Source organism: Accipiter gentilis, chromosome 8, assembly GCF_929443795.1.
Source record: "Accipiter gentilis chromosome 8, bAccGen1.1, whole genome shotgun sequence".
In the NCBI taxonomy this organism is placed as follows: Eukaryota; Metazoa; Chordata; class Aves; order Accipitriformes; family Accipitridae; genus Astur; species Astur gentilis.
This window is the reverse complement of record NC_064887.1, coordinates 40,312,564-40,327,368: the sequence shown is the minus strand read 5'-3', so window position 1 is coordinate 40,327,368 and position 14,805 is coordinate 40,312,564. Positions and strand designations below refer to the sequence as shown.

The window sequence follows — 14,805 nt, the reverse complement described above, 5'->3', positions numbered from 1 at the left end:
CTTTTCATCTCCTGTGCCCTGGCATGGTGCTGCCTGCAGGCAAGGGGCTGGCAGAGCTGCAGAGCAGCCCCTGGCCTTGCCAGCTTCTGTATTGCTAATGGAAAACTGTCAATAAGAAGGTGCTTCGGGAAAGCCTCGTTGCTGTCCATGGAGAAGCAATACAACAAACAAAAAACGCTTGAAGTTTTACTTTTCCATCTTACTTTATTTCACTTTTTCTAGAAAATTCCTCCATAGTTCCACAAATTTAACAAAAAGTTTAAAATTCAGGACAAACAATCCTGTAACGTATTACAAACATGATTTTTTTTTTTTTAATCTTGAAGTTAGTCTTGGGCCAGCTGAATTTCTTACAGCCGAGTGAAGAATTCATTTCCCAACACAACTTTTAAAATCCTCAAGTGACAAGGTATTTAATACCTCGGCTCTAGGCAGAAATACAATTAAAAATTATCTAGAAGTTGAAGTACTTACATTTTTCTTTAGGAGTGCAAACTCATCTTGTCAGTTTTTGATGGCTATTTCTTGCCCCCAGGAAAGCAATACCAATCGATTTTCATCTTTTTAGAAGTAATACTCGTACAAGGTGCACGATGGTTGTCTACAGCATCGACACGAGTGTGCCAACTAGTGAGTGCCAGGCACCTGGGCTAGGAGAGAGAAGCTTCATCCGAGTACACCGCCCGTGCTCCAGTGCGTTCGCCAACATGGCAGCTGAAATTTGCAGAATCAGAGTGACTCGGGTCTCTGCTCACAGAGAATTTGACAGGGCAAGCTCCGTAAGGGAAGTTTAAACCTCTCTCACCATCAAATACGTTCAAGATCTGACAAAAACTGCTTCTGGATTGTTGCATCAATTGCTTTGCTAGTTCTGATGCTACCACCGCACACAGCAATAGAAGAACTGGTGGCAAAATCATTGCACTTCCATGTATTCAGCCTGACCACGGCACAGCCAGTCTCGTTACCTACGTGTCCAATATTCCTCAGCTGGTGTTTTGGGATCCAGCCAGCCTTACTATCCTTTTTTTTTCTTTTTTTTTTTTTCCAACAGTAAATGTCAGTAATCAAAGCCTCAAGGCTTAATACATACGCAGACCAAGACAACAGGAAAATACTCCTGACCCCTCTTTTGCCCTTTAATACAAAGGCCAAGGACAAAGGAAAAGCTGTGTCCTGATCTTACCTCCAACACGATTCAATTCAAAGCAACTCTGAAAGCCTTCAGACTGATCAGCACTTGTTCGTGCCCTCAGTAACAAGATGAAGGACACTGAAAAGTAACAGAGTTCTGTCCATTTTCCTTGGAAAAACCATTATGGCTAGAAGTCAATTTTGGATATATTTTTTTTCCATTTTTTTAACAATGCAAGCTACTACACATCCTCGAAGACCTGAAGCAATGCTGACAGCAGCACTGCCACCTCCTTCCTATAGTACAATAATCCATCCATGCTCTCAAGAGTGACACAAGAACAAACACTTTATCCACAAATACCTGTACACGGCATGTTCAGAACAGCATTCAGCCAGCCTATAGAGAATCTACACAGGGAACTCGTTCATATGTAACTAGAAGGGGACACAAGATGAGGCCCAAATTTGACCATTCTTTGTTTGCAGAGTCATTCCTCCTGTGGTCCCCGACGCTACCACATACCCCATAAAACAACAACTCTGTAGAACAACTAAGTACTTGCAAGAAACCTTTTAGTAACAAATCAGCATGTGCACACAATGAAAAAGAACTATTGCTGGGGGAACAATCCTATTTCAGGTTTTCAAGGAGATTATAAACAGTCTAAAAAAATCCATGTGTAAAATACTTCTTATAAAAACCAAACAAAATTCCTATCAATGCTCATTAGACTTCACGAATAAAGTCGGTTCCAGGACAGGATGATGCCACAGCCGCAGGCGGGAGCCCTGGGCACTTCCAGCCAAGTTCAGGAACACCCTCCCACACGTGTTCTTGGACTGGCTGGGAGCAGCGTGACCATTCAGATCTTAACTTGAGAAGAGGGCAGAAGGGAGGTAGTACCTCCAATCCCTCGTGGGGTAACTCTGGAGGCTACTGACAGTCCCAGGAGAAATACTGCCAGGATGGGCAACACGGATGCAACAGCTGTGGAAGTTACCTGGGTGGAGAGAGGAGGCAAAGACCTCAGGGGATCTCAGGCTCAGGCTGAGCTACCACTGCTGCTCCTATTGCTTTGGGGACAGGACAATGTCACGAACCCCACCCTTCACTGGGGGCAGCGGGCAGGAGGCATCGCGCGCCAGGGGCCGCTCTGCACGCCCAGGGAGCCAAGTCCGGGGCCATAGCAACCGCGCAAGGCTTGCCTCCTCCACGCCACAGACCCAACAGAGACCACGAGTAGTTTGCACGTACCCACCATGCCTAACACAGCACACGGGAGAGTCTGTGGCACTCGTGGACCGCGTCTGCCATCCTCCACCGCAGTGCATCCCACTGCCAACCAAGACAGAACTGCTGCTCCTCCTCTTCCCACTGTCCTCCACCTTCTCAGCATGTGTACATTTGCGCACAGGGTTTCTATCCAGGCTTGGCATTGTCCATCAAGAAAGAAAACAGCTGAGATCACTGTCGTGACAGGGTTTGCACCTGGTATGAGCTTGATTTTTTTTTTTATATATATATATATACACACACATATATATATATATACACACACACACATACACACACACGACACATGAAAGATGGTACAAAGACAAAATTAATGGGAATCGGGTCAACATGACCCAACTCAAACAAGCTTATCATCATATTGCCACTTAAGTTGATTAGTTGCAACATTTCCATGATAAAGAAAGGGGTAACCCAAAACAAGGGACTGTAATTTCATAATGGAGAAGGGACAGCAAGCCCTGGAGTGATATAACCCCCCAGCTCCCACATGGGGCTTTCACAGATATGGGAGGTCCACTCATGAGCAGAGGGCTCCTCTGGACCACAGCTCTCCTCCTCACTGCCTGCAGCCCACTTAACATTTGGCAAAAGCTTACACACTGATTGGAAAAACGGAGCAATTCTTAAAAAAAAAAAAAAAAACCACAAAAACAACCCACCCTCCCCTCCAAAACCCCCAAAACAACAACAACAAAACAAAAAACAAAACAAACCCAAAACACCCCCAAAAAGCTGAAATTAGGGAACAGGAGTGTAATACAGTTTGGATGAAAGTTACAGGACTTTCCTCACACCAACCTAGACAACACTTGGAAGTCAATACTAGTTGAACTAGAAATATACGAGTGATTTTGGATTAGTGTTTACTGTTTCCTGCCATTTCTTGAACAGGCAGCAGGGTGGGAGAGGGAGGAAGAAACAAACCTGACTTCACTTCTTTTTACATCAGCGCTTTCCAGGTGTGTCCAAAAGATAAAATTCTCCCTTGTTTTGGTTTTCCCAAAGTACAGCCACTACTATAGGGGCCACTGTAGGAGATTCCTCTTTGAGAACATAGAACAAAACCAATCACATATTTTGGCAAAGTTATTAAACACTGACAAATGAAAAGACGACAGGTGAGCCCCTTCCAGAGCACACAATGCTTTGAAGATTGCTGTTCAGCTTCCATACACTAAAAATTGTCCACAAGAGGCATTTTAACAAACAAGTCAAATCTTATTAAGCTCCCTTCCCCTGCCATAGCCATTAAAAAAAAACATAACAGAAAAACACACCCTTAAGATCGTAAGACCCAACTAGGCCCTTCTTATACATACAGTACATACATATATATAATATATATATAAAATATACAGCTTACAGTTTTGTAGTCCTATTACAGTTAAAGCAGACTGAAAGGAGTGAGACTTTGTTTAGGAGCTCAGATCAACAAACAAGACATCTCAAAACCCCAGCAGGAGACAGCAGATTCTAGAGGCCTCTTCAAAGAGCACGAACTGTCTCTGCAGGAAGCTGAAGGTCCTGCGCGTGGAACGATGCCCTGTAGGAATCGGGAGCCAAATTACAGCAGTGCTCTGTACCGAACCGCGGCAGAACTAACTTGCAAGTGATCAAATCTGGAATCTGTCCACTTTCCTCTTTAGCAGACCAGCAGGACCCCTGGGAAGCCTCCTCTGTCATCAGTCTCTTGGCTAGCTTTGTAAAAGCCAATCTCGCTTACACAGCATGAACGCTTCTTCACAGAGCTGGAGGAAACGGGACTTGCTAGAGCTCTCCGCAGGCAGGCTGGTCCCTAGATTTGGTGAAGAAAACATCGTCCACACTTCTTCAGATCTCAGAGACGCCTGAAAATGTGCTCTTAAAACACAGTTTCTCGAAGTAAAACCAAAAAGGTCACACTGTGCAGCTAAGTGCAGCACATCTTTTGCTCTACTCAGGACCTGTGCCCAAGCGTACTTATGAAGCTAGGGAGGACAGACTCAGCAATATGGGTGCTTGTTTGAAGCCTACAAGAAAGTGCAGCTGGCTGTGCATTCATAGAGCATGGCTGTTCTCTAAGGCAGTGCTTCGGGTGAATCAAGATAATAAGAAGGCCTAGTTCCATGGGTTCGTTTCCTGGTACCAATAAACGGGATTTCTGGTTTCAAAAGCAGCCTGCTTCTAAGGCCAAGCGTCATGTTGCTACTGCTTCCAAGTAGCTCTGCAGCTTACGGACGGTTGTCTCATCCAAGGAGAAGAGGTCAAAGTCAAAGGTTGTGTTGGTAACATTAAAATGCCCAGTTTCCTCAATGAGATTTACAATCTGTACAGAAAGGAGACAAGCAAGGATGTATACAGAGACCCCATAAAGATTAAGTACAGCAGAAAAGCAAGCAGATACAAAGCAACCCATCCAGTCCTTTTCTCATCCCTTTAGAATAGCCTCAGAATGAGAATGTCTTGCAACATGAAGGGAATGTTCTCCCAAAAAAGCAAACCAGCTCCTCCTGCATGCCTGACTAGCTCAGTCCGGGAAATGAGGTGGGCATATTTCTTTCCTTTTAAATTAGACCGAGAGCCCAGCTTTGGGACCGCTACCAGGATGGCAGAGGAAAGATGCACAAACCACACTTCTGTATCTTTTCCAACAAAAACATTGCATGCACATCTGATTTTTATTTTTTTTTCTGACATATCTTTGGTTTCAAAGTGAACCAGACTCTCTCATGAAGGAGAGGCAAGTGAAAGGTCAAGCATCACAGGGGTCCAGCTGAGACCCTTGGACACAAAGATTACCAGAGTACAACAGCTTGCCAGAAAGCTGACAAATGATCTCTACCTGCTGTAGCACATTGCGCTCTCGTAGTGCCATTAGTCGCCTGTGAAGCTCCACTAATTCATCAGTGTAGGCCTGTAAAGGAGGCATGAACAGAAATAGTGACATATGTGGCATGTTTGTATAACTGCCAAAGTGACTTGCCTAATGAGGATCAGAGGAACTTGAGGCCCTTTCAGACATGTTCCTAGTCCCAATTTTTCCCTAAATTTTTTACTGCCTCCTCCATCCTTATCAAGTACCAGGAGACTAAAGACTTCACATAAATAGGGATGGTCTGAAGACCATCAGCAAGACTATTTAATGACACCATTAAACAAACACCTGTAACCAGCTTTAAGAAGTGGTCAGAACCTTTGAGCTTAGAGGACCTCAACAAGGTGAAGTTCACCTTGGTGAACTTCAGCATGAGTTCTTCATCAGCAGGTTGTACTAATAAACTACTCATTACCTGAAACTACCTACATCAGTAACCAAAATCCCAGCAATCTGCTGAACAATGATATGTGTTTAAGCAAGGAAAAATTCTTTGAGTGCAGTGCATTCCCTGGTAGTTTTATGTACACCACAATGGTAAATGCAGAATTGTTTAAAAGCTCAACATGTTAATTGTTCTTATATAAGGGTCATTTGGTTTTTCTCTCTCTTTTTTTTTTTTTTTAAATTTAGGCAGCCAACAAGGCAAGTTTCTGTTGGCACACTATCGCTTACAGGGAATAGATTCTTAATCCGTAGATTGAGAGTTGTTCATGTCTGTATCAGCAAAACTGAACTAATTTCAGTAACAGTACCAAGGCAAAAAAAAAATCCTAAATTCATCCCCCCACAAAAATTTATGAAATATACCCCTCCCCAGCACATTCACACAGGGACAAGCATTTTTCCCAAAACACCCAAACAGTACTGAATGCTATGCTTGTTGGGAGAGCTAGTATCTCTTATAAAACCTCTGACAGTTGGAAAAGCTGATGGTATTTCAGGCACTCTCTTCAATGGGTCTCAAGGGTGTCTCCTTCTATCTGTATTAAGTAGTCTAATAAAAGATACTATTACCTACAAACCTTGCCCCAGATAAGCCATCTCAGCTATGGTTAACAGCGGAAGATTTTGTAGCTAGCAGGAGACTCGGACGCAAGTACCTCCAAGATCACACTTAAATCTAACATGAAGTGATTAACCTATGCTGTATTGTCCTGTTGAAAAAGTGTTCACACACACAAGAGAAAGCTGAAGACTGATTCTTTGATTACTGTAAGGACCTCAGTGATTAGACTAAGGAAAAGTATTAAGCTCCCATTTAATTGATTTCTTTACAAAAAAGTCACAGTGGGAGAACCTTCTGAACAACTTGGGGTTTGGCTATTTGCTTGTGAGTCAGCCATGCCTTAAGAGCATGTACACTGCTCTGCTTTCAGTGGAGGCAAGAAAAAGGGAATTTCATTGAACAAATAAAGGTTTCAACTAACCCAGCAAAGCGAGTGTCGAGCAATTTCTAATTTGTAAGATCAAAGACAGATGAAAAGTGCCTTTTAATGAAGAGGCACTTGCCACCACAGCAGTGGCCAGACCATTGGTTCAGACAAAGGGCAGACAAATAAAACAGTTCTAACATTTTTGCGTATGGGAACAAACTGGGGGTCCATCTATTTAATATACACAATTTCTGCAGTGTCACTCTCCAAAGCCTGTCCTTTCAACATCTGTTTTTCATTACACTCAAGCTTTCAACCTGGCGAGACAGAACAATGTCAACAGGCTAGGCTGATTCAAATTGTTTTCTACACAGAAATGTTAGGGAGCATCCAACAGTTCTATGATATGCAAATCCTCAGACATACCTTGTCATATGTTCCCTTCTTCAGGATCTTCTCTGGCTTGTTACAAGACTCTGGGCTTTTTCTTCCAGATGCCTGAGGGCAAAAGAAATCAACATTAAGGAGCAAAGTTAGTTCAGACAACATGGTGGTTTAATGGCCTGGATGCACAGCACTGAACAGAGAAATTACCTGTCTGATGAAGACAGTGAAACAGGGAAAATTTGGTGCAAGTCAGAACTAACGCCATGGACTGAATACAGTGCAGGAACCAAGAGTGGTGGAAAGTAGTATTGTAAGGGCATGTAGGATGCAGTACCTTGTTATTTGCTGGGGGCAGTTTCTGACCAGGAGGTGGCTCTCGACTTGGCAGGCAGGAATCTGCACTGTTATCACTGTCGCTGTCGCTAAGGCTCAGTCTGAAAAACAAGCAGCAGAGAATTAGCATCATCAGGTAACAGGAAACTTAGCTGTCAACTGAACCACGCAGCGTTAAGTAAAATTCTCTTATTTATCATAGACTTATAAATTGTCTGGGAGAAATGGTCAGTCTGTAATTTCCAAGAATCCCTTTCTTATTATCTGATGTCACCTTTGCCATCTTCCATTCCCTCAGCAGGCAGAGTAGGGAGTTTTAGTTTACACATCACAGCTAGCAGTTCAACTCTTTCATACGCAAGTCCCCTTAGAACAACTAAGTACCACCTGATTTTCACAAATGGCAACCGTTCATTTGGGGGATTCATTCCAAGATCACCAAGTACCTGCATGATCGGCTTACCAACACCTCCACTGAAAACATAGGCCAAAAAAAAAAAAAAAAAAGGCTTTTAGTGTTTCTGTTGTGACCTTTGAGATCTCCTATTTATTCTCGTTCTTCTTGTGGCCCTACAGATGTATTATAGCAGGTATCCTACTTTTGATGAGCCTGAAAAACTCTTTATTACTTATCCTCTAAAGGTCTAAAAAACATCCTTCAAAGTCTCTCCATTCCTCTTTTAGTTGATAATGACAGAGTGCAACAATGGCTTTTTTGTTTGTTTGTTTTTGGTGAGCACAAGCATCACTTGAAATTTGCAGCTGCTATCTGGGCCAAGCCTTTGGTTTCAAATATTCAGCCTGAGACTCCAAATTTGGCTACAACAGCATTTCCTGAGGGGAGAAGGATGAAATTCAACTATTTCCATTGACTAAAGCAGGAAACAGCTGTTAACCAAGTCCCATAGGAGTCAAGTAACCAACTGTCAGCACGCACTATCGGCAGACTAAGACTTCTCAGTTTTGTATCAGTCACATGCAGTAAGAAGAGCACACATGCTGACAGCCTCCACAACACTTCTCTAATCTCTGCAGATCAAAGGTGTCACACACCATTCAGCTCAGCAAAGATCTGAAGACAACAATTAGGTGACTATTTTAAGGGGCTCAGTCACTAACACCTGCAAAGCTCAACATGTACCACTTCGCAGTGGCTTCGTCTCTTTGAGCTCCGGTGATCTCTCCTCATCCAGTTCTGTTCCCAGTCTGCTGTTGTCATTGACTCTGTATCCCTACTCTGTGCCGAGTACTCCACACATCTGCCCTTTCTCTCTCTCTCACACTTTCCTCTCACGCATAGCCCCATCACTTTGATTCCTCTCTCCAAATGGAGGGCACACAAATATGCCAAACATGGAGGGCAAAAAGACAACAAACATCTTTCTTCCTGATTTGTTACCACCTGGAATCCCGGCTGACTGGGTTTGCTTTGACTGCTGCCTCTTCTCCAGAGGAGCTATCATCATCATCTGACTCCTCAGACTGTAGATCTTCCACCATGGAGCGCAGTGGACCTGGGATCAGAGGGGAGAAAGCAATTCAACACCAGGACATGTGCAGCAGAACTCCATCCAAGCTATCTGATCTAAACTGGATTAGTGATTATTAAGATACATCAAGATTTCTCAATAAGACGTCACTGGTATTTTCATTTTGCACAAAGATATTGCTAAAAGACACTGTATTCCAGTCTCAAAACTAAAGCAGAGTTTACAAACCTTACAACTGCCGTAAAGCCACCCTAGCCTCCCCCCAAACCTTCCCACTCTCTTCTGAAATGAAAACAAAAGGACACATTTTTCACGCGTTTGGAGACTATTTTAAATGTAACTCAAGAGACAATACTTGTAGTAACCCAGCATATGCTAAGGTTAGAACATTTACTATTGCCACAGTATATCTCTTTGGATTATTAGTGGAAGAATCTGAAAAAGAAGCTATGGTATGCACTGGCAAAGTAATGAATGTCACATTTATAATTTTTAATAAAACATATGAAATTGGAGAAGAAATATTCTGGTGACACTACAGATCAAGCAGCAGCAAACACATTTATAAACTGAGGCAGAAACCAAAGTCAACAGGGAAAGAACCAAACCCAGAGAGATACCCTACTCATAAATTAACTGCCAAAACAAGAAAAATACTCGTTCACGATTATGCTACAACATTATTGCCTTTTCTTGCTGAAGCATCACAGCTTCAACACATGGTTGCATACAAGAAACCATATTAGCCTTATATATGTTGCTGGGAAATAAGATCTCATTCTCTTGAGCCTTTTAAGGTTATGCAAGGAAGATTTTTAACAAATTTCATTTCTTGCAACACACCTTGACTGTGGTTCTGAGATGGCTCGAAATCAGAGTCAGAGCTGGAGTCGGAGCTGGAGCTGGAGTTGGAAGGGCTGGACTGGACAGACTTAACCCCCCATAAAAGGGAAAAAAAGAAAAACAATCTTAACCTTTCTAATCTGGAAAACCAGTGCAGAGCACAAAGCACAGTGAGAGAGAAGCATTTGAGCACTCTACAACATCGTACATCACTGAATGCAGGTCTTGGTATTACAAAAAACATACGAAATGCAAGGTGAATAAAAACAACATTTAGGAAAACTGTAGCTCAGCACTCCTGGGCAGTGGCATCAACAGCTCCCACCAAAACTCTTCACGCCACTAGTTTCAAATAGCCTCGAGTGACGAAATATAACATCTGAAAAATGTCGACGTGAACAACCCCTTACTTTGAAGTGTGAAAGATGACTTGTATACAACCTAGAACAAATATCAAAGCCCTCTTAAAAAAGTGTATTTATTGTAACCCACCAACATTCCCTCTGAACACCCTGTACTAATCATTAAACACAGAAAGGATACCTATCCTAACTAGCTCACTTGACTCCAAAATTAGTTCTAATTTATTATTATACCCTCAAAGCAGTTGTTTCTACATCAATTTGAGCAATCCACTGTACTGTTTCCAGTTTATTGTGAAAACATAACATAAACAGTTAAACTCTTGTGAAACCAACTCCACTGACTGTCAGCATTCAACAGAAATGCCAGAAGCATACTATGCAAGTATGTTAGTAAAAAAGATATAACAAACTACTGCTAATAACATCATCCAGAAACAAAGTTTTAGTGCTACGTATGTGTTTAACATAAAACCAGATATCGTACAGCAATCACATGCTTTAGCTTAAATGACCGCGAGGTGGCAGTGAAGGTTAAATCAACTATTTCATCCCCAACAGCAGCAGCGACTATTACAATAATCTTAAAGGTTTTTTGTTACTCAGTAGGATCTAGTTTAAAGATTCTCAATGTACTGTAATATTATCTTGCCTTTTTAAAAGTAATTCCCTTGAAATTTAGCATTTCAATTTCATTGCACCATTCCTGGGAATACAGCTATTACTTCTACTACCAAATCCTGATGCTAGAAAAAATCACACGTTCCCATTGATCAAGAAACTTTACTACAGAAAATGTTAATACTATAAAAACATTGTATACAGGTAGAAAGAGGCACATTAGCAGCTTTGGGCATTAATAAATGAAAGCGGTGGCAGGACTTTTATCCCAATACCACCCTTCCCTATAATTTATCACCCAAGTATTGTTAAGAGTTTCATTTATTCAGCTGTAAGAAGGCAGGGAAAAATGTCAAAAAGAGGTATTACAACCCTTGTGAATTATTCAGTAGCAAAGGAGGATAATTTGACAATTCCAATATCTGATATATTGGCACACTGCAGCAGTCCTATTTGTTTAGAAATATTACTACATGAAAGCAAAAGAGCAGTATTTTCAAGACAAAGGAGCACAGCTCTTGTGTCTTACCCACAGATTCAATCCTAACATCCTTCATTCCTGATAATCTAGCAGGTGTTCCCTTAAAATGACTTAACAGGACCTCAGAAGCAGAGGTTGGAAGTTGTATAGACCCCTGTCTTTCCTTTTGCCGTTAACCCTATCAGCTATTTCAACCAGTAGGCATCCAGCTAGACATGTTCTGCATGCTCAGGCTGCAGTTACTGTCACCGTGATATGACAAAAGCACATGCCGACAATGGAAAAAAGCAATCCTGCTCTCACATCTCAGCCTCTCCCTTTTGTCAGCATCTAGCATTTAGGCAGCCAAGCATGAGGCCAGTTCAGGGAACTGGACTTGATGGGGGAAGGAAAAAAAGGAGAGGAAAAGAAAAAAAAAAGAAAGGACAACTAACTTTCAGCAGGAGCTGAAATGGAAGGAGAAACTCCTCCAGCCCATTGCAAAGTCACACGAGCTCTCATGCCAGCAGCATAAATGAGAGCAAGACTGTTCCTTTCAACAGCAGCCTGCAAAGATGTCAACTCAAAGCAATCGTGGAGTTGCAGCCTCAGAGCATGTTGCACAATACGTTGGCTGCAGAAGCAAAGCTGATTTAAGAGTTTCCGGGCCCCGGTCCACCTCCAGCTGCTCATTCGCTTTAGTGATGTGGCTTACCACACAGATCCACAAACAGCTGTACCAGTACAAACGATGGAGTAGCAAACTGCAGCTCTGGGAGCAAAAAGAACCCCCCAGGGTGGAAAAGGAATTCAAACAGTCTTCTCTGCTGATGCCAATGCATTATGCAGTTATACCCTTAAGCTTCAAGTTCCACAGAAACCTAAGCTGATCTGACTGGCAGCTGCCACGGTTCCCCCTCCATCACACTGAGTATTCCTACCCTCCTTCTGGGCTAGCACTCAAATACCTCTGTCAAGCATCCAACAGACACAAGAGCTGGTGCAAGAGAGGACACAGAAGCATAGAAAGCTTAGTGGGGCAGGACAGGACTGCAGCAGACACTGTGGACCCACAACCACAGTTTGTGGTTTCACAGAACAGTCTAAACAGCACTATCAGCTTACAGCTGCGTGTTGAGTCCCAAGAGGATGGATGACACCTAAGAAATAATGAAGTACAAGACACTCAGGACTTAACAGAGATCAGCAGAGTACAGAAGCTCGCAGTGAGGGTCATGTATCTGGAACAGAAATGATAGGCTTGCTACACACTGATGCACTTTAGGTGTAAGGCTAAAAGTGGAGAGGAGTGGCCTCTTTTTAACACACAAGCTACACATTTAATCAATCTGGAAAAAAAATTCTTTGCAGAGTAACTTGAATTAACACTTCCCCAATAAACTCTTCTGTTGGGAATCCTTTGCAAAAAATCCTTTCTGAAATAAACACATCAATACTTACTGTATCATGGTGCTGATTAAATCATAATATGAATTGTCCCTAGATTTATTCTCGTAAAACAAATCTTTCTAGAAGTGGTCAGTAGGAAGCAGTTCAAAAATTAATGTGACATTACCTGTGAATCCTATTAGAAGATATATGGCTTCTTTATAGCTAATACAAAATATACAAGCAAAAAGTAGCGAGAGTTTGGATTTAGGTTGCAACTTTCCCCTCCTACTTTTTTTTTGCCTTCTTTTGGAAAACGATTTTAAGATGACAGAGGATGAAGAATGTTTTTAGTTGTAAAAAGAAAAAATATTTAGACAGCTTTTAAAAATAGTAGTACAATAACATAATTTGTTTTATGTTTTACAACACAACTTATTTAGGTTTAGTGGCATGCGGTTGTATTTTGAGCTTTAGCCAATAGCACGTTTCTTACAGGCCATGTCAGGAATAGGGGGTTTTATTTACATTTTAATACTGGTTGGGTTTTTTTCCAGAAAAAAACCTGAAATTATTTGCTCCTTTTCTGAATCAAGATCACGTTCAAAAACATTATGTTATCATAAGCAGGTAGAAAGCTTATCTATGCGTACTATACTCTAGCTCTATAAATGTCACTGCAAGGGATGAACGAGAGACCATAACCTTAAACTCCAACTTTTAGATAACTCTGCCTGCAGATAAATCTAAATAGAACTGCATATCTGAAACAGGAGGTAAACCAGGCAGCAGTAACGATAAATACTGATAGGATTTTCAAAGAAGAGTTTTATTTGAGATACAACCCAGCCTAAGCATTTGCCAGTCTGGTTCTCTATCTTGCCTGAGGGAATATTTTTTAACATCTTTTTCACGCGTGGATTTAAACAGCATACTTATAAAATTCAGGTAAAGGACAAATCCCTACTCACCTCTGACTTGAAAGAAGTTTCATCCTCTGAATTTGACTCCTCCATTTCCACAGGCTTTTTGATCTCCTTGGCCTCACTTTCAGATTTTACCTTTTCCACTTTGGCATTCATCTTCTCCTTGGTTTGTTTCTTCTCTGGATATGAGGAAGACGAGGTTCTGGGAGACGTCCCTAGGATATTCTTTACCCCTTTGGAGCTACTCTTTTTTTGTTTTTTGGCACTAGGCTTTGGTGACTCGACATTGGAGGGCCTCTTGCTGGAAGACTTTAACTCCGGCTGTGGCCCGCCCTTTGGAGAAGTGTTCTCCAGTTTGGTCTCCTTCACGGCCAGTTTTGGTTCCTTGAAAGCAGCTTTTGGAGGTGCCTTCTCCTCCTTAGGCAGTTTGTTCTCAGTTGGTTTTCTGGAGGAGTCCTTCAAAGGCTTGTTTTGTTCTCTTTCAAGGTCTTTGGAGGAGTTTTTGCTCTCAGAGTCTTTTCTTGGCCTCTCTCTGTGCTCCTTGGTTACTTTGTGTGGCTTGGATGCCTTGCTACTTTCCTTGTTTGCATCCTAAAATTCAGCAACAGAAACATGCAAGCTAGGTATGAAATTGAAGCTCTGCACAGAATTATAAACACATTCTCATAAATCACATTGAAGCATTTGTTTCATGTAGACATCCACCCACAGATACCTAATGTACTTATCTACCTCTGAGGTAAACATCTAGATTTCCCTAAAGCTGATGGAGAGAAACTGACAGTAGGCACTTAAACATCTACCCTGGAACAGGATGAAACATGTTTCACAAATGCCTGTTCCTTTCCATGGTCTATAAAAGGAGCTCTATAAACATCTATAGATGTTTAGTTCAGATTTAATCTGCAGGGTTAACATCTGAAGCCAGATAAGAGGAAACTCACTCTAGTTGTGTTACGCAAAGTTATACTTCGCACCATATTTCAGAGAAAAAAACCCCAGCAACTAAAGAGGGGTTTTTTTAGGTTAAATCACATCCATGGCAAACGTCAAGTTATGTTCGCAGCCTAGCCCCCAACTCACATCAACCACACCACAACTTCAACAAAAATGCTGCATGTCCCTACAACGATAAGATAGCTGAAGTCTGTGATATCAGCAGGCATTTTATCAGCTTTAATAAGAGCTCTAAGACACCAATCATTAGGACCCTGCCCACCCTAAGAGTCAGGTATACAGGAAGGCAAAGGAGTAATATCCTTTGCGAATTGCACGTGAACTCAAAAGATTTATAGAAGCGGGTCTTGTGGGGACACACTGGAGTATGAAC

The 14,805-nt window shown here is 41.9% G+C and overlaps 1 protein-coding gene across 8 annotated transcripts in view; it reads right to left on the bottom strand.

Annotated features, from left to right (window-relative positions):
- Positions 1 to 200: 200 nt before the first annotated feature.
- MLLT1 (MLLT1 super elongation complex subunit) overlaps positions 201 to 14,805 on the bottom strand; it is a 32,574-nt gene continuing 17,969 nt past the window's right edge. Inside the window, exons 6-13 of one of the 8 annotated variants that reach the window (XR_007507007.1) lie at positions 13,521 to 14,066; positions 9,718 to 9,805; positions 8,787 to 8,898; positions 7,386 to 7,485; positions 7,091 to 7,162; positions 5,256 to 5,327; positions 1,187 to 4,739; positions 201 to 714 (exon numbers count right to left, since the gene is read on the bottom strand). Coding sequence is in view for 1 of the 8 variants with exons in the window: in XM_049808246.1 (XP_049664203.1) it covers positions 4,611 to 4,739; positions 5,256 to 5,327; positions 7,091 to 7,162; positions 7,386 to 7,485; positions 8,787 to 8,898; positions 9,718 to 9,805; positions 13,521 to 14,066 (1,119 nt within the window). In the remaining 7 variants the exon portion in view is untranslated. Of the gene's footprint in view, positions 4,740 to 5,255; positions 5,328 to 7,090; positions 7,163 to 7,385; positions 7,486 to 8,786; positions 8,899 to 9,717; positions 9,806 to 13,520; positions 14,067 to 14,805 lie in introns of all 8 variants that reach the window. The other 7 variants (XR_007507008.1, XR_007507009.1, XR_007507011.1 and 4 more) reach the window with 7 other exon arrangements.